We start from the raw sequence: 25,437 nt of genomic DNA, 5'->3' as shown, positions 1-25,437 counted from the left end.
ATCCCAAATCCGGAATTGAAGTCTCAACTAGTCCAGATCTTGGACTTTGTACTTTATATACATATTTTTGCCAGGAAGTAAACAGAATTATCCAGATTTGTTAAATAATCAGGTAAGCTGAGATGCTACTTAGTCCAAATATTTGCTACTCTAATATATTTAGAATATCTTACACATTTTATCCTCTTTGTATAGATTCATTTGCAATTCATTTTCAAAATTCCATAAGCATATCATCCTTTATATTCTCTGGCAGCCAAGATCCATTTGTAAGTTAAAAGGGTTTATATTCAATGACTCCAAACCTTAATTAATAAATGTAATCTGATTTTTGACAATGCTCTAGTAGCTTTTTAGTCAAATAAAGACAGGAAGCTTGTAACATTTTCTAATTTTGCCATATTTATTGTAAATTTATCTAGCATGTTTATTGCAGATGATCATTAAAAGTTTTTTTTTTTTTTTCATTAATGCTTCATTCTACTAATTGCCACAAAAACTACTAACTAACCATAAACACTACTAACTGCCACTGTCTGATCACAAATAAAGATTAAATGCTGATTACATCCTCAATCCCAGCAGCATAATTTTTAACACTATAGAATGATCAGTAAGATTTAATTGGCAATAATGCAAAGGCAGTTCCTTTTCACAGCCTCTAAATAAAATCAATAAAAAAAAACTTCTACTCTTCATTTCTCGCTTAGAAATGTTTTGCTTCAACTTTACAAGTAGTTGATAAAACACCGTAATTTAAAATAAAGAAGTTTAGCTAATAAAAATCCATAATGTTCTTTATTAGGATGACTGGAAACATCTCTACTAACCTAGCTTTGTAAAATCAGAGAAGGCAATCTCAGAAAACATCCCTCAAACAAAAAACACATGCTTCTGCTTTTTCTGATTTTTTCAGCAATGAAGAAAGAAGTGCTAAATAACATGTCCATGCTTGCATACCTACCTTTTAAAGAAACATTTTTTAAAGCTTTATCTTTTCTTAACTCCATAGGGTTTTTGTGATTTTGCAAAATGTAATAAGTATGCAAGGCAGTTTCCTTTTGAAATACTTGAATATTTTCTAAAATTGATTTGCATAAAGCATACTTTCAGATTCCTATTAATGAAAATGATAAACCAAAAATTACCATTATAACCCCCTTCAGGCTATATGAATTTAATGTCATGAGTTTCGGGTTGCATAAGGCACCTTCTGTAATATTTAATAATTTGTAAATGGTAACATTTAATATTTAGTAACTCGTAATTGGCAACATTTTGAATACAGATATAAAAATAGAACTATGCTGGTATTGCAGTTCTCTGTGACTATACATTCTAAGATTGTAAATAAATACTTTCTAAAAGCTAAAAGTGTACCCTCATAATAATATATGGTGTCAGGAAAAGTTTCCTTTCAAAGTGGAAAGTTTAAAACCACCAGAGCCGATGAAATTTGATGGAAATCTAGCTTCGAATTGGCAGAGATGGCTGCAATCATTTGAAATATATGAAGTAGCTAGTGGATTACATAATAAAGTAGAGAAGGTAAGAGGTAATACTTTTCTTCATGTTATAGGAATTCATTGTCTTGAAATATATAATACATTTCCTATAGAAGAGGATAAAGAAATTAAATTAAGTGAAATTAAAACAAAATTTATCGAATATTGTATTCCTAAGAAAAATATTACATATGAAAGACATTTATTCTTTACTAGAAATCAAACCGCGTCAGAAACCATAGATGAATACGTAACTGACCTTCGAAATAAAGCTAGAACATGCGAGTTTGCACAATTAACGAATAGTTTAATAAAGGATAAAATTGTTTGTGGTATTAAAGATGATGTAGTGAGAGCAAGATTGTTACATGAAACAGAATTATCATTAGAAAAAGCTCTTGATATATGCAGATCTGCTGAAATAAGTGCACATCAAATGAAAATCATAAAAGGTGAGGAAACTGCTGTAAACTTAGTGAAAAAGAAACTAAGTAAACATAATAAGAATACCTACAAAGAGGTAAATACCAATAAACAAAAGACAAAAGTTTGTTCTAAATGTAGAACATCTCATGAGTATCGAATGTGTCCAGCATATGGAAAAATCTGTCATAAATGTAAAAAGGCAAATCATTTCGCGAATCAGTGTAAAAGCTATATAATAAAAAATGAAGCAGTCAAGGTAAACAAAAAAGATAGACAAATTAAATTAATAAATCATGACTCTGAGGAAGACTTAGAATTTTATGTTGGCACATTAAACCTTAATTCAGATAACAAGGAAGAGAAATGGACTGTTGACGTTAATGTAAATAAAAGTAAACTAAATTTGCAGTTAGATACTGGAGCAATGTGCAATGTTATTTCTAAAAGCAAAGTGAAATTTCTAAATGTTCCAATACAGAAGTCTGAAATTAAAAGATTAGTTACATTCTCTGGGAATAAAATGGATACTTTAGGAAAAGTAGTACTTAACTGCCAATATGGAAAAAAACATTATGTTGTAGAATTCCAAGTTATTGACAAAGAAGTACCTTCTAAATTAGGATTAAAATCATGTTTGCAACTAGGTTTGATTCAGAAAGTAATGTCTGTTTACACTGAAGACTTACTGGAGGAATACAAAGAATGTATTTGAAGGCTTAAGGTTGTTTGAATTGAGAATATAAAATCCAGTTAAAACAAGATGTAACACCAGTCATTCATCCTCCAAGGAAAATACCCATAGCTATACGTGATAAAGTTACAAAAGAATTACAAAGAATGGAAAATTTAAATGTTATTGAGAAAGTAAGAGAACTAACTGAATGGGTAAATTCAATGGTCACAGTTGTCAAACCAAACAAAATAAGAATATGTTTAGATCCTAGAGATTTAAATAAAGCTATAAAACAAGAACATTATCCGATGTTAACCATTGACGAAGTTGTGACTAGAATGACTAATGCAAAAATATTTTCTGTTTTAGATGCTAATAGTGCTTTTTGGCAAATCCAGCTTGACGAAGAAAGTAGCAATTTGTGTACATTCAATACACCTTTTGGAAGATACAAATTTAAAAGATTACCTTTTGGCATATGTTCAGCTCCAGAAATTTGCCAAAGAAAATTAAACCAAATAATAGAAGGTCTAGAAGGCGTTGAATGTATTATAGATGATATCTTAATATGGGGATCTAATGAAAAGGAACATGAGCTATGACTTAAAAAGTACTCCAGAGAGCACAAGAAAATAATTTGAAGTTCAATAAGGCTGAATGTAAAATAAAAGTTAATCGTGTGAATTATATAGGGCACGAGTTAAGTGAAAATGGACTAAAACCTGATTTATCTAAAGTGGAAGCAATCGTTAAAATGCCAGAACCTACAGATGTGCCTTCGGTACAAAGATTTTTGGGAATGATTAATTTTTTAGACAAATTTATTCCTAACTTAACTACTATTACTGCATCATTAAGACAGTTACTTGAGAAAAATGTTCTCTGGCACTGGACTGAAAAGCATCAAAAAGCTTTCGAAACACTTAAAAGAATTGACTGCAAAAGCACCTGTATTAAAATTCTATGATGTTAATAAGTATGTAACTCTTTCAGTAGATGCAAGTTCTGAAGGATTAGGTGCTATTTTACTACAAGAAAACCAACCAATTGCTTATGCTTCCAGAGCTCTAACAAAAAGTCAGAAAAATTATCTCAGATAGAAAAAGAGCTTTTAGCTATTACTTTTGGATGTTCTAAATTTCATCAATATATATATGGCAAATGTATTACAGTTGAAACTGGTCATCGACCATTCGAAAGCATAACTAAGAAACCTCTTTTTAAAGCACCACAGCGATTGCAAAGAATGCTGTTAAATTTACAAAAATATGATCTAGATGTACGATACAAAAAGAGGGAAGACTTATTAATAGCAGACACTTTGAGTAGAGCATATTTGAATACAACAGAAGAAGATAATGATGAAGATGCAGAAATTTGTACACTGATTCCAGCATCTGATAACAAAATTTATGAATTGAAGAAAGAAAGTGAATGTGATGCTACACTACAGTGCTTAAAGAAATATATTCTGAGAGGTTGGCCAGAAAGGAAACATCAGGTAGAATCTCAAGTCAAAGTATTTTGGGACTACAGAGATGAGTTGACAATGGAAAATGACTTATTTTTCAAAGGAGGAAGGGTAATTATTCCTTTATCTATGCAAAAGGAAATGTTAAATTTAATTCATGAGGGTCATTTTGGTATAGAAAAATGTAAGAAAAGAGCTAGAGATGTTTTGCTTTGGTCACTTATGAACAAGCAGATAGAAGATAAAATTTCAAAATGTTCTATATGTAATGAATACCATAAAGAAAATATAAGAGAGCCTATGATACCACATGAAATTTGCAATTTACCTTGGTATAAAGTTGTGACAGATTTATCTGAGATTAACAAAGATGTATATTTATTAATTGTAGATTACTATTCCAACTTTTTTGAAATCTCCAAACTACCAGATACTCGAAGTCAGACAGTGATCAGTTACATCAAATCTCATTTTGCAAGATACGGTATACCATTGATAGTGATATCTGATAATGGACCTCAGTTTGCAAGTGCAGAATTTGCAAAGAAATACCAATTTAAACATATAACAAGCAGTCCATACCATCGACAGTCGAACGGATTAGCAGAGCGTTCAGTACAAACAGCGAAGAAATTGTTAAAGAAAGCTCAAGCAGATCATGCTGATCCTTATTTAGCATTGTTAGCTCATAGGAACACTCCAACTAATGAGACGCTAGGTTCACCAGCTCAATGACTTATGAGTAGAAGAACAAGAACGATTCTTCCTACATCTGAAGAATTACTTAAACCTCAAGTTGTGAAAAATGTAAAAGAAAAAATCAACCAAGAAAGAACTAAACAGAAGTCATATTATGATCGTCATACAAAAACATTACCATCGCTAAATAAAGGAGATTGTGTTCGGGTATATCAAGATAATCGCAGGAAACCAGCAGTTGTAGAAGAAGTGCATAAGACGCCTAGATCATATATACTTAGATCAGGTGGATCAGTATTGAGAAGAAATAGAAAAGATATTAGAGAAAACAGTTCAGCTGTTGATGAGAATATCAGAGGAACAGAACAAGGAGTTAATATACAGAAAACAGATGTAAAAGGATATGATTCCAGATATTCTCAAGGGCAAAGTTTAGAAGATCAACTACCAAACTCTGCTAACTCAGAAACAAGGAATGGTGAGCTAAGAACTAGAAGTGGGAGAGTGATTAGAAAGCCGGCCAGGTATTTGGACTGATTTTAGACTGTGAAAACTTTTGAAATCTTTAAAAAAACGGAAGATGTAATATTTAATAATTTGTAAATGGTAACATTTAATATTTAGTAACTTGTAATTGGCAACATTTTGAATTCAGATATAAAAATAGAACTATGCTGGTATTGCAGTTCTCTGTGATTATACATTCTAAGATTGTAAATAAATAGTTTCTAAAAGCTAAAAGTGTACCCTCATAATAATATACCTTCTACCTTTCAGAGGTTTGTTAATGAGATATTTAGAGGACTATATTTTGCTTTTCCATATTTAGATGATGTTTTGATTGCATCAAATAATGTAGAGGAACACGAAAAGCATTTAAAATAAGTTTTTGATAGATTGCAAAAATATGGATCGAGATTTAATATTTCTAGATATGTTTTTGGAGTTAATGAATTGGAATTTTTAGGCTTTCTAATTACACCCGAGGGATCAAAACCTCTTTCTGACAAGGTTAGAGCTATTTTTATATTAACCGTTTTTACTGCTACGCGGCACAAAAGAGCTGTGTTAATTTATCTCAAACACCGTGATGTAGTTGGTTATTTTAGAATGCACTCGTGTTACAAAGTACGCGTGAGGTCAGACTACGTATGTTCACACCCACGGAGCAACAAAGACACACTAAAACTCACAGCGCGAGAGCGCTGCATCGTGGTTTTCGAGACAAATGAACGCAGCGGTTAAATTGCCTGACACTGTTCATCAACTACGAACCTTTCTCGGAATGCTAATTTCTATCGTCGTTTTTTGAAAAACACTGCTAGTAATCAAGCTGTTTTACATGACTACCTAAAAGGCACAAAGAAAAGAGATAATCGGAAAATAACTTGGATGGATGAGGCCATTGAGAAATTTGAAAACTGTAAACAACCTATAGCAAATGTTGCTCCTCTCTCTCAAACCAACCCTGATTTATCTTTTTCATTGTGCGCAGATTCTTCGGATTCTGCAATCGATTCAGTTTCACAACAATTTGAAAATGGTAGTTGGAAACCAATTGGATTTTTTCCCCAAGAAGCTTAACATTACACAGCAAAATTACAATACAAATGATCGTGAACTTCTTACAATTTATCTTTTCATTATATATTTCAAATATATGTTAGAATAATGAAAAATTCATAGTGTACACTGACAACAAGCCTTTAATCTATGCATTTTCCCCAAAACTAGATACAGCATCTATAAGACAAATTAGAAACACCAATACACTTCAGAATTTACAACAAATATTAGGTACATTACAGGAGAGAACAACATAGTAGCGATTACATTATCAGAATCGAAGAAATCCCTTAATTAATTATGTGGGGATACTCAGATAACTGGCACTTGGCGAACTTCCTGAAATCGCGTTCGGCAACTTGGGCAATACGCCCCATACAGTGGAAGGACAGTAGTTTAGGTTGCTAGATTAGATCTTCACTACGCTAGGGAGAAAGTGAAAATTTCTATATGTAAATACTTTACTTTGGCTGTCATGTGACTTTGCAGATGAATCGTCGTGCTGATCACGTAACTTTGTCAGCAGATGTGGTGCATACGCTCATATGGTGTTTGTTGTTCCGTATGATCATTCGCTATTTAATTATTTTATTAGAACAAAATATTACTATTTATTACACTATTAAAATCTATTAGACATCTAAATACTATTAAAATCATAATTATTTAATTACCGGAGATGGGCTTCAAGTTGCCATAAACCATTTGCTATTTCCACTATACTAAAAAAATTTTAGAAAATAAAATTATTATTAAAATTATTAATTATTTAAAAATTAAATAATTAAGTATTACAAAATTAATTCATAATTATTTAAATAATATTAATAATTAATAATGGGCTCCCAGTTGCCATTTAATTACCTTATAAATTATTTTCTAAATAACTTAATGACCTTATAAATTAATTACCCTTATAATTACAACAAAGCAGATAACATGTGGTCTTTCTCTAAATTATCATTCGCATGGGCACATTTTTTCAATTATTTACTTAATATTTAAGTATATGGGTGTTATTTATCTAGCCTTAACAAACAGGAATTAAACAGGAATTACTTTCTAAATAAAATAATTGTTCTCCTAACACGAATTATTTAGAATAAGAAAAGCACTTGCAGGTTATTTGCTTAAGATGGTGGAAATCCGTCAGTTGAACTCCAAGACGAACTACCAGTGTGCAACAGTTTTACCGCTATCTCGCTGACAGACACTCTGTATCATACAAGCAATTTTTTAGTCCCTCCTAATCAAGTTTATATTGAAATAAAATGCTTATAAATTAATGTAAAATATTAAATGCTAATAAGTTAATGTAAAATATTAAAGAAACAATATTCTGCTACTTTTGTATGTCAAGTATATTTCACTGATTTTTTTACATAAAGAATTTTGGGGAGTTCGGAGTATCAGTAAAAAATTTAAATTATTATACAAAACATGAGCAAAATTCTTTCACAGATAAACACATAAAAGTTAATTAAATTTCTATCATCAAATCTTTGAATAAGATTTATCTTCATAGATTTTTCTGCTGTGTTGTTACTCATGTTAGTTTTTAATGGCAATGAATATAAATATTGAAATTTTTGCATCACCATATTTGCAACAAATACATAACCGAAATATATTGTTAGAAATCTTGTTTAATTGCAGTTATGCAATTCAGGATTACATTTCTTTAATTAAGACACAATAACATGCCGAATAAATACTAATTCAGAAGACAAACAACAAAAATCAGCGTTATATTTACAAAATTATATTTACAAATTTTGTAAATATAACGCTGATTTTTGTTGTTTGTCTTCTGAATTAGTATTACATTTCTTTGTTTACCTACATGAAAACTATTTTCGTATTTTAAGACGAAGGGGAAAAAATTCTGCTACCGTGCTAATAAATTGAAAAGAAGCTGGTTTTTGAAAACCTGTTTAAAAAAAAAAAAACGGGATATTTTTTTTTTTTTTTTTTTTTTTTTTTTTTAAAGAGACAGATGTCTTATTTTACACTTGCTATGTTTTAAGTCAAGATTATTTCAATGAACAGTTACGGTTATGCTGCACAGTACTATTTGCTTTGTGGAATCCAGTTTATTGCCGATTTAGTTATAAAATTCAGATAACTACCTTTTCATTCAGATGATTTATAAACAACATTAAAGACACACATATTAAAAAAAGGAACACTTTTATTGCACAGTCATCTATAAAATTTAATTTTTGCAAAAACTTTTATTATCAAAAAAATATCTGTTACTTATTAATGCAAAATTATGTTAACAAATAAAAATATATAATACATTTATATACATTTTTACTGATTATGTTAGTAATTTTGATCAAACAAATTTTTCTACGAAATATCGATTATTAACTGGGAATAGATTTTTCGCGGAATGACATAGGCGCAAAACCCCATGAACTCTGAACCTACATTTATTTTGGTTCAGTGCTCTGTGTGTGTAACACTTCAAAAGGAAACACCTGCCAAAGCAAGTATTTTTTTGATTAAATTTTTATCTACTTCCATCTATTGATATTTGCATACTTGAATTACTATTTTTTATTTATATTAAAATTTTATTTCTGTAACTTAGGAATATTTGTAATTTCTTCATATTTAAGTAGTTATTAATATTTATTTCTGCATTTTCTTCTGTCTACTACAGTCAAAAGTCGTTAATCTGGACTCGTCGGGACTTCGGCGATTCCGGATTATCGATTTTTCCGGATTATAGATCATCAGTTTAAATCTGGTAAGATGGCATGCAGAAATTATAAAATTAAAAATATGAAACCGTAATTTATGAAATAAAGAACAATTGTGATCTAAAGGGTATCAAAATTTACAAAAAAAAAAAAAAAAAAAAAAAAAAAAGCTTAATATTTATTTGTTTACTTTATTAACATTTCTTTCAATGTAAGTTGTTTAAGTTGCTTCGTTTTTTATGTGATAATACATTCTCTTTAATTCTTTAAACAGACATAATTTCTTGTTCATTTACAAAGTTCCGCTGTTCAAGTCCTATAATTGCTGTGTCGAGAATACTGACTAATTTGTCAATTGAAATTTTTTCGTTTCCACTAACCTCTGTTACTTTCTTCGCTATCGGAAGCGAATTATAATGACAAGGAATTTGATTTAAATCATATCAAAGATGGGGTACATCGAGATGAAATACTACATTTAATAAGGAATTATAAGCCAAATAAAATAAAAACATCTGCCCTGAAGATAAAGATAGTGCTGACAGATCAACTTCCAATTCATTGCGCGGCGCGGCGGCGTTAAAGATAAACAAAGTTTAGATAAACAAATGTTAAAGTTTAGACAAACAAAGGATATGCCTTTATCCATTTTTTGTAGCAATTCCACTTTTTGTTTAATGAACTTCAAAACATACTTTTGCTTTGTAGATCATTTACATATTAATAAATATATATCAGAAATTCTATTTGACATAATCGAAAGTTCAAGCTTACTTTTATAAAATTGCTCTAACAGTCTGCAAAAAAATAATAAGCTGGATCCAGTTCAAAGATTAAGGATCAACGCAATCTGCAACATTAACTGAAATAGATAATTAAATAATTTTAGCTTAGCTTTTACCATCCGTTATACATTAAACGCGCACTCGTAAACGTATTTTGCGCACGCACAGAAGCATATTCTCAGCCGTAAAGGCCTTATGTGCATGCGTCAAATCGACGCATGCGCAGAAAGTTTGAAGCTTTGAGGTCCGGATTATAGATCATTCCGGATTATGGGTGTCCGAATTAACGACTTTTGACTGTACTAAACCTTTATTCCTGTACATTACCAGTGTTTTAGTTTGATATATTTTTAGCTTAAATTTAACATAATTTTTAATTTAAAAGTAATACATTTAATTTAATATTTTATTTGATTTATCTAATTTATTTTATTTGTAATATAATGTGAATGGATAATTTTATATAAAATGCTGACATAAGGTTATTTTAATATAGAGAGTAAAAATAAATCTATAACAATCGATTTAGTTCATCAACATAAAATGTAATGTGTGAAATGAAAGTTTTATTTTTTAAAGAATAGTATATTCACGTATATTTGACCTTTTAAAATTTTTAACGTTACTTGCGTGATAAATACTCCATTTGCATGATCTTTACTGCATTTATATGAAGACCATATTTTCAAACAAGAGCGAGATGATGAATACTATTATTATGGATAATTGTAGAAATTAATGGTCAGAATTAAAAAGAGAAGTATAAACGGTAATAATGTTAGAGTTATATATATCATAATCTAAAATACTAAGGTGATAAAAAGTATGTACATTAACTTAACCACATCAATAACTAAATTAGTTCTATGTGCATTGTTTACCTTTATTAACGCAAATGCATTACTGCATTTAGCCTCAGGCAATTTTCGCCTAGCACGGGTTTATCCCCTATATCAGGCTCAAGAGGGAAATTTTGGAAAGCGTCTTTTGACGTCATTTCCCTCTTGGTCTCAAAAAAATCCTTCCGAGGATTTGAAGACTTTTGCCGATTCAAGATGGTGGAAAAAATTGCGCCAAGTGCCGGTTATCTGAGTCTTCCCAATTATGTTGATATTGCTGAAGAACAAGAGCGAGATGATGAATTTAAGACATTGCAGAAATCTATAAATTTCACTTTTAAATAGTTTTTCCCTTCCATCTGGAAAAAAAAAATTTGATGTGATACTTCAATACAGCATGTTATACCCGAGAGTTATCCTATGAAAATATTTCATCAGTTTCATGGATTATCCCATCCTAGAATCAAATCAACAATAAAATTAATCTCTTCAAAATTTATTTGGTCAAATATCAAAAAAAAAGATGTTCAGCAATGGGCAAAATCCTGTATTCCATGTGGAAAATCTAAAATATCCTAGCAAACGAAATAAATAATTGGCGAACATCAAAAGCCATCAGAAAGATTTCGAAAAGTAAACATTGTTCTTCTTGGTCCATTATCACTATCAAATGGTAACACCTGCTGTCTAGCATGTGTAGATAGATACACAAATTGGATAGGAGCTATTCCGCTCAAAAACATCTCGGCAGAAACTGTAGCAACAGCTTTCTATAGCGATTGGATAGCAAGATTTGGAATACCCTTGCATCTAATAACTGATCAAGTAACTCGATTTTCATCTGAAATATTCAAACCCTGTCAAGAATCTGTGTCATTAAGCTTTCACACACTACAGCCTATCACCCGCTGTGCAACAACAAGGTAGAACGGCTCCACAGATCAATTAAGCCTGCTTTAAGAGCCCATAACAATACAACTTGGAGTGAAACATTACCAGCGGTTCTTTTAGGCCTACAAACGATAGATAGTCCATAACAATACTAGCTATACAACAGTGAAAATGGTATATGAAGAAAATATTAAACTTCGTGGAGAATTCTTTGAAGAAAAAATATGTCACTCACCAAATGGAACTTTTACACATAAATTACAAAAATACATGGAATTAATTCAGCCAAAGGAAATACAACAGAAAGGTATCCCTAAATTATTTGTACATAATGTAATGAGTTCAGAAGCAACTCAAACCCCCATATGAAGGTTCGTATTTGGTTATCAATCGTTCATTAAAATATTTTACTCTCAGGATAAAGAATAAAGAAGTAAATGTATCGATAGACAGCTTGAAGCCAGCATATGTTCAACCACTACAAATCCTCAACAAGAGAAACCCATGACTCCAAATTGTCTAAACAATGCACCTACACCAATTGAAATTCAAACCAAAATAACTGTGGCTAAATCTAAAATCAAATCATATTTAAGACAATCCCGAACTGCTAGAATTCTTAAGACGTTGTTGCGATTAAAAACTTATATTTTATTTATACATTAATTTTGTTATTATTTTGATGATAAGCATCATTATTTGTTTCAATCTTTCTAACGTAACTTTCGTTAATGGAAGGGGAGTGAATGTAATGGCATAAAATGTAAATAAATAGTTTGAAAGTAACTCACAAATACTTTAATAATTATAAATGTTTTCTTTGCATATTACTGTATTATCGTTTTGGCAACAGTTTCTATCTTTGGAATCCAATCTGCTTTTAAAAATACAGGGTTGTTATAATTAAAGTTCTACACTGAAATGGTCATAAAAGGAAAATTACTGGACAAAATGTTATCAAACTTGGTCATCTTGTAAAGGAGGTCATGGGAACTTACATTAACGTTTAAAATGTGTTTAATCATTTCTGAAACGTGTTACAAAGTATGTCCAATATAGCGTACACCATTTTCCGAAAGCAAGTTTAATCGTATTACTGCATTCTTAACAGCAGCCCTTAGCATATCAGGAGGAAAGTTATGGACATGTCGGTGTATCTCATCCTTCAATTATGTCAAATTGTTTAGATTCTTTGAATAAATCTTTGTTTTTTTCCTTATACCAATTACAAGCCACTACGGTTTTGCCTTACCCCACAAACAGTTTCATTTAGAAACAATTAAAAAGTTTTAAGCCAATATCTTCATGTCGTGGGGCCGAGTTCAGGCTTCAAAAATCACAAACTAGCGATCTGCAAGAAAACAATTTCCGGTGTGTGCACACTTTTTTAAGTGATTTGCGATCCCACATTTTCTAATTGCCAATTTGTGGTTTTCACAGATGAATTTCTCCATTACACAGATGGTGCACTCGACTTTTATCGTCTTTAAATAATTACTTTGTTTAGGTCAATGTTTCTTATGTTAAACCTGTGTAACAAAAAGTTAAGTTAGATTATGTTTAACAATATTGCATACAGCTCCCCCCTCGTGGCAAGTTTTTTAACTTTCTTTTTCCACCAGAAATAAATTCCCATGACCTCCTTTACATGATTACCAAGTTTCATAACATTTGGTACAATAGCTTTCCTTTTATGAGCATTTGAAAGTGGAACTTTAATTATAACTATCCTGTATTATGATGAGTTTTGACTACTTCTGAGTTGGTCAATACAATTATATTTGGTGCTGATATGGTAATCATTTTATTTTTTGTAGTTCAGTCAAATATCCTTGGAATAGTAAGATTTTGTCTCATTTGTTGTACCAACTGAGGATTCATAACAGGTGTACTTATAATTCCTTCATGTAAGCAGTGTAAGCATTTGGCAATAATGAATGGTCATTTTTATTATGAAGCCCAACTGTTTTTAAGGTTGCTTCTCAGCGATTTCAAAATTGCAACTATTCTTTAAGATTGTATTATGTCTCAAAACTTCAAGATACTGAGTCCACATCACTGCAATATAGAAAATCATTCTTTCAGAAATTTTAATTTAAAATTAGAGTGCAAAATAATGTCTTAAAATCAAGTTTTGTTACCTCTCATGAAAACTATACAATTCCTGAGAGATTTACCCATTAAAATCATTTCAGCAAAACTGACTACAGATAAGATAAATAAGACTTCAGAATGATCAACAAAACTACTACAGATAAGACTTCAGGATGACCAACAAAGTGACAGCGTTGATAAAACATTCTGCTCTTTCAACGAAACATTCTGCTTCGGCTAAGCTTTTATTCAATAAACACTCTTGCCAGTACCATGTGTTTCACTCCCTCATATTCACAGGCACAGCAGTGGTCTTTGCAAAAAAAATGAAAGCTAATGTTACAATATTCCTTCTCTGAAAACTGCTGCAAGTGAAATACTTCTCTTTGTACAGAAATCAGTCTGACTACCAGTACTTAAAATTCCTTCCCATTAAATGAAGCTGATTTTTGAACAAGGAAAGGTGTATTGCAGATTCCTCTTTCTTCCTTCCAGCTTTCAAGAAATCTTGATTTATCATATGAACAGAACAAATTGCCATTTTTAAAATACCAACAACAATGTTCTGCAGCTCATTGGCTTGGAGCTATTTTAGTACTTTTTTTTTTTTTTTTTTGGCATTTCAATGGCCTCAGAGTTCATTTTGAATTCATTTAAAAGAAAATAAAATTCGCTGAGAATTAATTCAACGAAATTTAACACATACTGATAAAACTTTACACAACATCTTGCAAAGTTTGTATTAATATAATGTTACCTTCCGAGAAAATAGATTTGTCAGCTGAATTTCATTTGAAATTTATAATATAATAAATTTCTCAAGGTTAGTTATAGTTAGTTAGTTCTAAACACTGGCCCCCCAGCCCACCTAGCAGGCGAAACCTGCCATATGGCTATGAGGGGAACAAGCCAAGCCACAAAGGCATTAAAAAAAAAAAAAAAAAAAAAAAAAACCCGTAAAGTAGATATATACATTCCAAACACTCTCGGTGAAATAGTATATAAATGTGTCGTTTCCATTTCTGTGTGTTTTCCTAAAATCTTTAAAATCTTTATTAGTTTTACTTTCAATTAGTTATTATTATTCAAATCTTCTTTATATTATCAAAATCCATCTTAAATTTATAAGTTACCTTAATTATTTCTGTTTTCAGTATGATTTTCTGCTTTGTTATATCTCGATACCAATATTCTTCTTATTTTCATTCACAGTTTGCATAATATCTCTTGCAAATTTTCTAAACAATTTATAGTTACTAAATAAATCCTCAAACTTCGTAAATTTATATTTTTCTCTCACACTTCTAGTCAGGCAACAGGCCTCAACGAAATGCTTTGAATCACCGAACTTATTACAAACTTTACATATATCATTTACCTGGACGTGGAACCTTTTTAAGTAAGCAGGGAACCTTCCATGCGCAGTGAGAATTTAATTGACATCTGCATTTCCTAAAATTCCCTTTTTTTTTTTTTTTTTTTGCTAATTTTTAAACATTTTAGATAGTTTTTGTTTCTTTCAGAGAGATCCCATAAATTTTTCCAGTCTCTAATAAGTTTGTCATATATTATACGAGGGCAATCCCAAAAAAACGTGAGAAACGTAGAGAAAGTTTTAATACGGTTGTTGGCAACACTGTTGTGAGTGGTGCCTTTTCCTCTACCACATAAGCACGCAGGCGCTTCGCTCGGACGCTCAGTCTTGGCTTGGCAGCCATTCGAAATGGAGCTCCCGATAAACGTTACTGCCAGGTGCGAAGTGCGGCCAGTTATTCGATTTTGAACGCAAAAGGCGTTAAACCGGTTGAAATTTACCGCCTATTGACGGAAGTGTATGGACAGTCATACATGGATGTCAAAAACGTTCGCAAGTGGTGTAGAGAGTTTCCAGCCGGTCACACTGAAATTCATGACGAAGAAAGGAGCGGGAGGCCGTCAATTGCCGACGAGACAATCGCGAAAGTTGAGTAACTCAACTTTCGTGATTGTTAAGTTCGTATTCGTTGAGTTTCGTGATTGTTCAGTTCGTAAAATGCGTAAAGATCGGAGGATCATCTGGATGTTCCTGAAGCTCCTCAACACTTCCTGAAGGGCATGGTGGCAAGCTGGTATGACATGGGCATTGTAAAACTGCCACAGCGTCTACAAAAATGCATCGACCGAAATGGCGATTATGTTGAAAAATAAAGCATTCTTCAATCTTTAAAGTGATGTAGCAATTATAGAAAATAAGCGGTTCTTTGTATATCTAAAAATATAGGAGACCTTTTGTTTTTTGGAATTGCCCTCGTAGTACATATCTACTTTTTCGATTCTTGAATAAAAACCTTTTTGGTTCAAACGCCCAGGGAGGCTTCTTTCGCTAAAGCATCCGCTCTCTCATTCCCATAATGAGCAGCGTGAGCCTTTAATCCAATGTAAATTCAAAATATGCTTTTTCGTAGTTCTAAATATATATGTTTTATATATATAATAAATTTCTCAAGGTATGAAATAACCTCATTACTTTTTCATTATCAGACTAATACACTTGAAATTATCAGAAAACATAACAACACAGAACTATAACACATACTCCATACACCAAATAATGTATTCAGAATTTAAGGGAAAAGATTATGTTTCTACAACATAACCATGCTTAAAGACATATCAGAATTTCAGTTAGCAAGTAATGAAGATTCATATATGAAACACTAGAAATTTAAAAAGTCAAAAAATAATAATAATAATTTATTAAAGTGAAAATATATTTTCTCCTTCTCAGAACATTAAAAAGTAGATAAAACTGTAAGAACTGTTAAAAAAATTTTTGATAATGTTAAAATTATTTTGATACATACCACAGATGTAGTTCCACCCAGAAATCTTGGATTAATATGAATACCTTGAACAGGTTTAATTACTGGTTTTGCAGTAACTGGCCATGCTGGATCCAGTTTCCGGATTTGAACATCTAAGCCATACAGAGTTTTGTTGGGCAAAATATTATTCCAAGTTTGACGTAATTTAAACATCAGGCTTCTTGTCCCTTCATCAACCTACCCAAAGTAATATTTTATTGAACTTTCCAAAATACAAATACTTAGATAGGAAATCTTGTTTTTTCACCTGTTCTAAGACAGGCTATAAAAAGGCATGAACATATATATTCCAGCAGAGAAAATAATTCATTGAAAGCTATTTTAACTGTACTGAAGTGTTTGCCTGCATTTTAACAAAACTGCTTGAATTAGTAGATTGTTTAATACAGTAGAATAAAATACAAGTAAGTCATTCACATAAGAGATTCATTTACGATTAACAAATAAAATGTTAAATTTACATATTCTCTAAGAAAACTTCCATTGTAAGAGAGGAACTTAAGTAATCACCACAAAGTACATTAAAATTAACTTTATTAATAACAGAATTTTTTTATTTATGACCTGTAATTACTTAAAAATAATATAATAGCATAAAACATTTCTTATGAAACTATATACTGTTAACATAAAGAAGTATATCAGCAATTTTCTCCTGACACATTTTAAAACAAGTTTTAATGAAAAACACTTTACTAATTATATTTCATTTTTTTAACATCTGAAAGAAGTCTTGGAGCTAAAGTATAAAAATGTACCCAACTATAATAAGCATACATTGTTGCCCATCTACGAGATACAAAAGCTTCCATTTACTTCTGGGGAATAAAAGTACACTGAATATAAAGCCAACAATCTTAGAACATTTATTGCAATAATTCAGGTAATAAGTGAAAAAATGCCAAAAGACTTTTCGTATACGAGAGTTAGGCATCAGGTACCTTTAAAAGCTGCTTGCACATGACCAAGATTTACAATACAGGTTACTATTTGCAGTCAAAGGGTTAAAGATTAAAACACCAAGCTGTAATTTAACAAAATGAGGCAAGAAATGCTATTCAAAGATTAAAAATCAATACACTCATGTGCAAAAATCAAGAACAAATGTGAAAACTCAGCTTATCAGCTGAACAAAGAGGCAGAGAAGACTGAAAGACCAACCAGGAGATCAACTAGAATCAGATACGGTAGCACATGCTCATATATATGCAGATAGACATAATGGGGAAGTGTCAGAGTGGTATAAAGTTGGCTGGTGGTACGAGCTTGGCATTTCTAGAAAGCTATTGCATTGCGTATATCAGTTTAAACAATGCTAAGTTGCTGCCTCAGTGTGAAATGTTGACCAATCAATCTGTTAGATGACATCTGGCTGATTTTAACTAAGGTCAAAGAGTGACAAGTGTGGCTGCAGAATTCCGGATTGTACACAGCATCATTTCACAACTTTGGAGAGCATTTCAAACTACAGGAACAGCCTTTTGACAGTTCAGCAGTGGTCATCCATGACTGAACATGGCAGCGGAAGACCGGTATATTTCCCTACAGGCAAAAAGGAACAGGCAGCAGACGGCAGGAGAAATCTCCAGACACACAGAACAGGTGATTGGACAACCGATTTCGTATTTTACCATGGCCAAGAGGCCGCACAGTGGTCGTCTGTTTGCATGACGACCTGTACATTGTACACCATTAACACCTGTTCATAGGATGGATTGGATTGGATTGGATTATTCAATTATGGCAAAGCACATGAGGGCTATCTGCCTAAAGGGAGGGATGCCTTTGTGGAGGACTTTCTAAGGAAAACTGGCTCGTATACATGTTACACATCTAGTTCATAGGAGAATGTGTTTTCTGCAGTGCAGAGAACACCAAAATTGGATAGATAATCAATGGCATTGAATACCCTTTATGGGTGAGATCAGATTTAGTCTGAGTAGCGATTATAGATGCATGCACATCTGGAGAGAGCAGGGAACACACAATAACTCCTTCAACATCATCCAAAAGGTACCGGTTTGAAAGTTATGGAGTTCTCGTTTGGGGAAGCATCGTGCTTGGTATCTGTACCGAACTTCACATCTTCCAAGAAGGTTCAGTCACAGGGGCCCACTATTTTAACAAGATTCTCCTTCCTTATGTGTGTCTTTTCAGATGTGCTATAGGTCCTCAGTTCCTCTTCATGGACAACAATGCTTTACATCATTGCACAGTTGCTGTTGAAAAATGAGGATATTAAACGCATGGATTGGGCGGCAAGGTCTCCGGATCTAAACTTGCTAGGGGAATCCTGATCCAAATCTAGCATGTATGGGACATTCTAGGAACACATGTGGCAGCACATAACTTATCGACAGTAACCATTGCGGAGCTGCAATTGGTGCTACAAGAGAAATGGGCAGCAGTGCTTCAACAACTCATTGACAACCCCATACTCAACATACACAAACGATGGGAAACCTACACAGCAGTCAGAGGTGATCATATCCTCTACTACAGGCTGGATGTTTCAGCCTTCTGTCGCATTATGCTCCATCCTACTTTTTAAATAAAGTTCCTTTTTATCTTTCCGATTTCATTTTTGGAAAGTTTTACTTACATTATCTATGCTCTTATGTCTGAGGGATCTTATGGTATTATTTGTGTTGATTTGGAAAGCTTTTGCGCAACGTTACATTGGAAAAAAGCCTTGTCCTTAATTTTTGCACACCAGAGTACATTACTTATGAAAAAACTCCAACAAATAAATGCTTACACAATATACCAAATTAAATATGTGCTAACAGTTTAGGGGGGAAATGCATTAAAATCAGAAAAAAACCTTAAAATATCAACTCTGCCTCTGATAAAAAATTCTCTTAGAAACTTAATTACATAACTTGCAACTTAATTTAACTTAATTTACATAACATGCAATAAAGAAAAATAATTCATTCTAATTACAAAATCAATCTTAAAAATAATAATCATTCAATGGATGGCTCAGTATTTATGGCATATTTGGATCAGTTTCAGATAAAGGTATATGTTATCATAGAAATCAAACAACATCTGCATTTTAAAGGTTAATAAAATAAATGCTTCAGCTTCAAACACCTTTATGACTCGATTTTAAAGTTTTACTCAAACCACAGAATCCACAGATAAGCAATTCATAAGGTTGAGTTCTAATGCTGATGTTTGCCTAGAAGTATTACTTATTCACATTCAGAACACTTTGTTTATGATTTTGAACCACGAAATAACATTTATAAATTGTTTATTTATACATCATTTGTAAATGTTAATTTTCATTAGCAATGAATATAAAATTTAATAAAATACTTGGTTTATATACCACTATTCATACTACTATTTAATTTACACAAACAATTCATCAGCTTCAAAAACAAAAACTGATTTTTAACCTAAAAAATCTAACTTCCTACAAACAAGCATTTTCTTTTTCTTATTTCCTAGAATAACCTTTCATTTGTTTTTCCATTAACAAAAATGTAAAATCAGCATACCAGAAAAATGTGTAGATGGATCAGTGAAAAGAATAAAAATGGAGTTCAAAATTAGATATTTTTCTAGCAGCCATCTGACACGATCAACCCAATATTGTGCTAAAGAAAACAAAAATTAGCATAAAATAAGTAAAATGTTCGGTACTTCAGCTTCAAATGTCAAACAGCAAATTCTACTTCAGATGTTAATACGAAAACGAGATGAAGAGAAATGTGCTTATGTGCAAATACAGATGAGACTTGGAAAAAATTTTAACTGAATGACAGGAAGCAAAACCCAAAATGCTGTAAAACAAATGTGAAGATGAAGCAACTAAGTCTACTAATGGAAAAATGACTGATAAAACTTTTCAGAACTTGAGAAGTCCTTTAAAGGCATTCATTTAATTTATTATTTATTTATTTTCATTTACTTTTTAAGGCAAACTAAATACAGGTTAGAATTTGGATCATTAACTACAAATGACTGATTTCATAGCAATGAAAAGCTTTCAAAAAATCTAATTTGCAAACTAGACATTTTTCGAACAAGTTTGGCACCAGAGAACTAAAAATTGTGATTTATTGACTGACAATCATCCACAACAAAAGATTCATGAATTTCATTTTCTTGAATATAGATTTCGTGACCCTTGACATGAAATTCCAAACCTCACCTTGTTCAGACAATATATGGTTATGCCCTATTGGCAAGGAACACTAGAGCTTACATCAAGAACACAGTCTCTAAGGATTAAACCACAAATTATATTAGATGGAGATAAAACACAAACACTGCATGAATTTTAAAATGTTAAACTAACCTAAAATACTTGCAATTTCGTAACTAACAAAGAACAGAACACCTTTTAATTCTTATTGTCGAGAGAATGAAAAAAAAAAAAAAAAATGTTTCTTCTTATCATATAACAATTACGACAAGTAATCACTAGTTCTGTAACCTACGACGAGTAAATTTTATCAATTGCTACTGCTATTTAACAGTTGAATCCCTGATCAAAGAGCAACTTAGCAATGCCTGGAAAACAAAAGAATACAAAGCCTAGTTATGTTTAGCAGAGAGACACAATATCAAATGAGGGAAAAAGATAAACTGCTAATAATTTACCATACACAATAGTGCTGAAATTATATGCGACTGAAATATCAAGCAGTAGAAAGGAATTCAATGTCTGAAGTTCAAAAGCAAACTGAATAGCAGGATGAATTGAATTCATCATTAAAAGAACAAGTCAACTTTATTATCTGCAAATACAGCAAATGAATCAAATGCTGCAAATACAGCAGACTTAAATTGGAAAATTTTAAATTATCCAGATTCATAATGATACCAGGGATACATAGAAGGGCTAGGTTATTCCTTTGTTCGACTCCTCGCCCACACGAGCCTCATGGAGGGCGTTAACTGGAAGTAATCTGACGTGTCTGTGTTGCACCAGCTCTGATTTCGTGCGTTTAAAACTGTAGTTTCATTCAGTTGCAAGACGATTTTCTGGAGGTCGCATATCCCAAATTAATTTTAATCATACATATTTGTTTTCCAATAATGCAAATATTTAAAATAATTTGTATATATATATAGTTTTAGTCAGTTTTTGTTTTAAATTCTATATTTAAAGTATCCTTTATGTAATATGGCTTCTTGTGCAGTAGCAACGTGCCGTAACACTTATAGAAATGCGAAAGGAAGAGATATTGTATTTCATGCTTTCCCCAAGGACAATTTGCGTTTGACGAAAGAATGGATACATAAATGTCGAAGACAAGGTTCTATTAATATGAAAAACGCAAGAATTTGCAGCGAACATTTTCTGTGCAGTGACTATGAAGATGACATGAGAAATCGCTTGCTTGGATTGCCGCGAAAGAAACTGTTGAAATGCAATGCTGTGCCGAAAGTAAATTTATCGTGTGCAGTAAACGAAATAACACCAAGAAATCGAAGACATTTAAAACGAAAACTAATGCAGAGTGCTTTTGAAAGACTACACGAATTAAGCCCAAAGAAAATTTATTTTGAAGCCGAGAACGAAATTGAAGCTGAAAATGATAAATCAAATGTGAATGATTTTGAAATAAAACTCACAAGTGACAATGCCCTATGTGACAATATCCCTGAGTGCCCTAAGTGTAAAGATAAACAAGAATGTATTGATAATTTGAAGAACAAAATAATATCCTTAGAAAATTGTAATAAAATATTGAAAAATAGAGAAAAGAAAAATTTTAGAATGTTTGCTCAGCGACAAAGAAGGTGGACGACATCTAGAAAGAAATTTGTATCGGAAATTTAGAAATTAAAATCCCAAACAGCGAAATTTAGGAAAAAAACAGAACAGATCGGAGAATTTGGAAAAACGTCTAAAGCACATTTTTACAAAGACGCAGATTAATGCATTGCTAGAAAAGAAGGAAAAAATCAGGTGGACTAGTGAAGATATTTCACGTTGCATTGTCATAAGAGCTCTGTCATCTAAAAGTTACGATTTTTGGAAAGAAAAAATGGGAATTCCTTTACCTAGCACTAGCACATTAAAGAGATGATGTGCTAACTTTTCATGTAATCCAGGAATTCAGAGTGACGTTGTTGCTGTAATGAAGGAAAGAGGCCAATATTTGAATTCTGTAGAAAAAATATGCGTTCTCAGTTTTGACAAAATGCATATAGATTCTAATCTCTGCTATGACTCTAAACTGGACCAAATTCTCGGTCCTTTTCAAAAAGTGCAGTTTGTTTTAATCAGAGGTCTCATTTCGCAGTGGAGACAACCAATATATATATATATATATATATATATATATATATATATATATTTTATTTTAACACTCCAATGACGAAAGAACTTCTTTTTTCACTTATAAGACATATTCAGTCATCTGGAGTAGAAGTGAAAGCAATAATATCTGATTTAGGAGGATCTAGTACTTTGTAGAAAGAGTTACAGATTTCGATTAATAGTTCTCAGTTTCCAAATCCAGTATTACATACGAAAAAATATGGGTTTTTGCAGATTTAGCATCCTGCCTCAAATTACTGAGAAACCACTTATTAGATAAAGGGTCTTCATTGGGAACAATATCTAAAAATAGTGCTGATGAACCAATGTTTAATTCAGAATGGATTAAATTATTGTTTTTAGAAGGTTTGACTACACCTTCACATTCATGGATGAATACAGTTTACGAGTTCGAAAACATATTTTGTGCAGTTCATGTAACAACTTACTACAAAGGGAAGCAGATAATTGGCTCTTTAATTAATAAACTGGAGAAACATTATCCTGAAGTTAGCAAAGAAGCAATTCGTTTATTTTGCAAAGTGCGAACTTTTATTAGAATATGTTTCTTAAATAGAAATGCATATGTTTTTCCCAAAGAAAAGCAACCCAAAAGGCAAAAAAGTGGATTGCTTCGAATGTGGCAGCCAATAAATAATATTTCAACAACTTGTAGTTGCATTGTGACTGTACAAGTAAGCATATACAATATGTTTTGATTTGAAATATTTCTAAGATGACATTTTAGAAGTTAATAGCATAAAGCATATTTCAAATGGGAACTAATTTTGTTAAGTTATTGTTAAAGTTATTTTTATTGTATCCTGCGTTATTATTGATTCGATTTTGTGTTAGCTTAGCATTCTAGATAAAATATAATAGTATAACATTAAAGTAAATGGCATAAGACCTGCCTCCTTAACCCCCACTTTTGAAAAATTAAATAATTTTTTTAGGTACTGTGAGTAAAGTTGTTTTGTCTAAATTAAGATAACAATCTTACATGTATTTTTTTAAATGTAATATTGATGTAAGCCTTAAGTTACAAAATTATTTAAAAAAATATCTTATTATATTGATTCGGGTGAAAAATATGCTAATGTAAAATTTACAATTAGGCTGAAACTAGAACTTAGATTAGCGGAAATTTTGCCATATATAACCATGCATGTCTAAAACTATGCCAATTTAAGGATGTTTTTTGATTAATTTTAAATAGCTCTTATTATAGTTATCTTAGAAGCAGTAGTAGAGTTTTCTTAGTTAACATGCAGATAAAGAAATGATTAGAAATAAACAGGCATTTAAAGGAAAAAAAATCCCTGCAAATTAAAAAAAAAAAAGGAACTTTATGCTAAGAGTAGCGCATTTTATCTGTTATTTTAAAATTGAGTAAGTACTATTAAATTTTTTAAGGTTCAGTGCAAAATGCACACTGCAGTAACATTGTCTCTTCTAAATTATAGCTATCTTTCACACACAGCTCATTTTAAACGCTGGTTCTTAAAATTTAAAATGCTAATTTCTATTGCATCTCTGCGCTCAGTGTCATCATGGCTACATCATCACTCCCCACTGCCTGTTTCAGGGGGAAAAGCTCCATGAGCTAGCCCTTCTCTTTTAAGTCCTGTAATGATACACATAAATGACAATAACGACTGAGAAAGCTTTCTGCGGCCAACTTTCAGTTTAGCAGTAATAAATAGGAAATTTTAAATAATTGAGATTCATAATAATATATACAATTGTAAACAGAAGAGGACTGAGAAAAATTCCCCTTGGCTAACCTATGGTTTGGTCAGAATATGCTTTGGAAATCAAAGTTACTTGCTAATTCAGAAGTCAAACAACAAAAATCAGCGTTAATTTACAAAATTTTCACAGGACTAGTTTCGATGGTTTTACCGAACCATCATCTTCAGCTGCAAAACCGCAAAAATTTGATTTGCGGTTTTGCAGCTGAAGATGATGGTTCGGTAAAACCATCGAAACTAGTCCTGTGAAAATTTTGTAAATTAACGCTGATTTTTGTTGTTTGACTTCTGAATTAGTATTTATTCGGCGTGTTATTGTGTCTTAATCAAAGTTACTTGGTTAACAAAAAGCTTTGCTCACTACAGCACATTTTTATCTACTTTACACTATTCCAGTTGCTAATTTATTATCCCTTCACCATTAAGTTTATTTAGTATGTTCTTTTGTAGTAGTCAATTAGATACAGTGTAGACTGAAATTTATGCAAATTCATCACAGCTTCTTTTAATAATCAGCCAAAAAAATTATTTTTATCAAAAAAGATAAGATATAGAATATTTACAAAAATTTATCCAGGAGGAACTGAACTAGGATTGCTGTTTTCATAAATATAAAACATAATACAATCTGGAAGGAAAATCTTTGTTAAGGCTTCTTAATTTACCTTAAGACTCAAAACACATTTATAATGCAACTATAACAGCCTTTGGAACTGAAAGCACACGTCACAAACTCAACCTTTCACCTCTATTTTGTCAGCCATCTATTACTTGTCTCTTACGCTCATTAACACCTTAAAGCTAGAGTTTTTTTCCAGAAAAACTGGTAAAAAATAATAAGAGTTTTTTTGACAGAAAATGAATATATAG

General features: G+C 31.6%; 1 protein-coding gene across 4 annotated transcripts in view; it reads right to left on the bottom strand.

Annotated features, from left to right (window-relative positions):
- LOC118189518 (uncharacterized) overlaps window positions 1-25,437 on the bottom strand; it is a 317,844-nt gene that overhangs the window by 234,773 nt on the left and 57,634 nt on the right. For 2 of the 4 annotated variants that reach the window (XM_035360141.2, XM_035360143.2), the window contains exon 3: window positions 16,504-16,701. The exons of 1 other annotated variant lie outside the window; for it this stretch is intronic. In XM_035360141.2, the coding sequence (XP_035216032.2) occupies window positions 16,504-16,701 (198 nt within the window). Of the gene's footprint in view, window positions 1-7,014; window positions 7,063-16,503; window positions 16,702-25,437 lie in introns of those variants that run through there. One more of the 4 variants, XM_035360142.2, reaches the window with a different exon arrangement.

This window comes from Stegodyphus dumicola, chromosome X2 (genome assembly GCF_044657685.1).
Source record: "Stegodyphus dumicola isolate Sdum_Otavi_A_Nest chromosome X2, ASM4465768v1".
Lineage (NCBI taxonomy): Eukaryota > Metazoa > Arthropoda > Arachnida > Araneae > Eresidae > Stegodyphus > Stegodyphus dumicola.
This window is presented reverse-complemented; position numbering and strand designations above follow the sequence as displayed.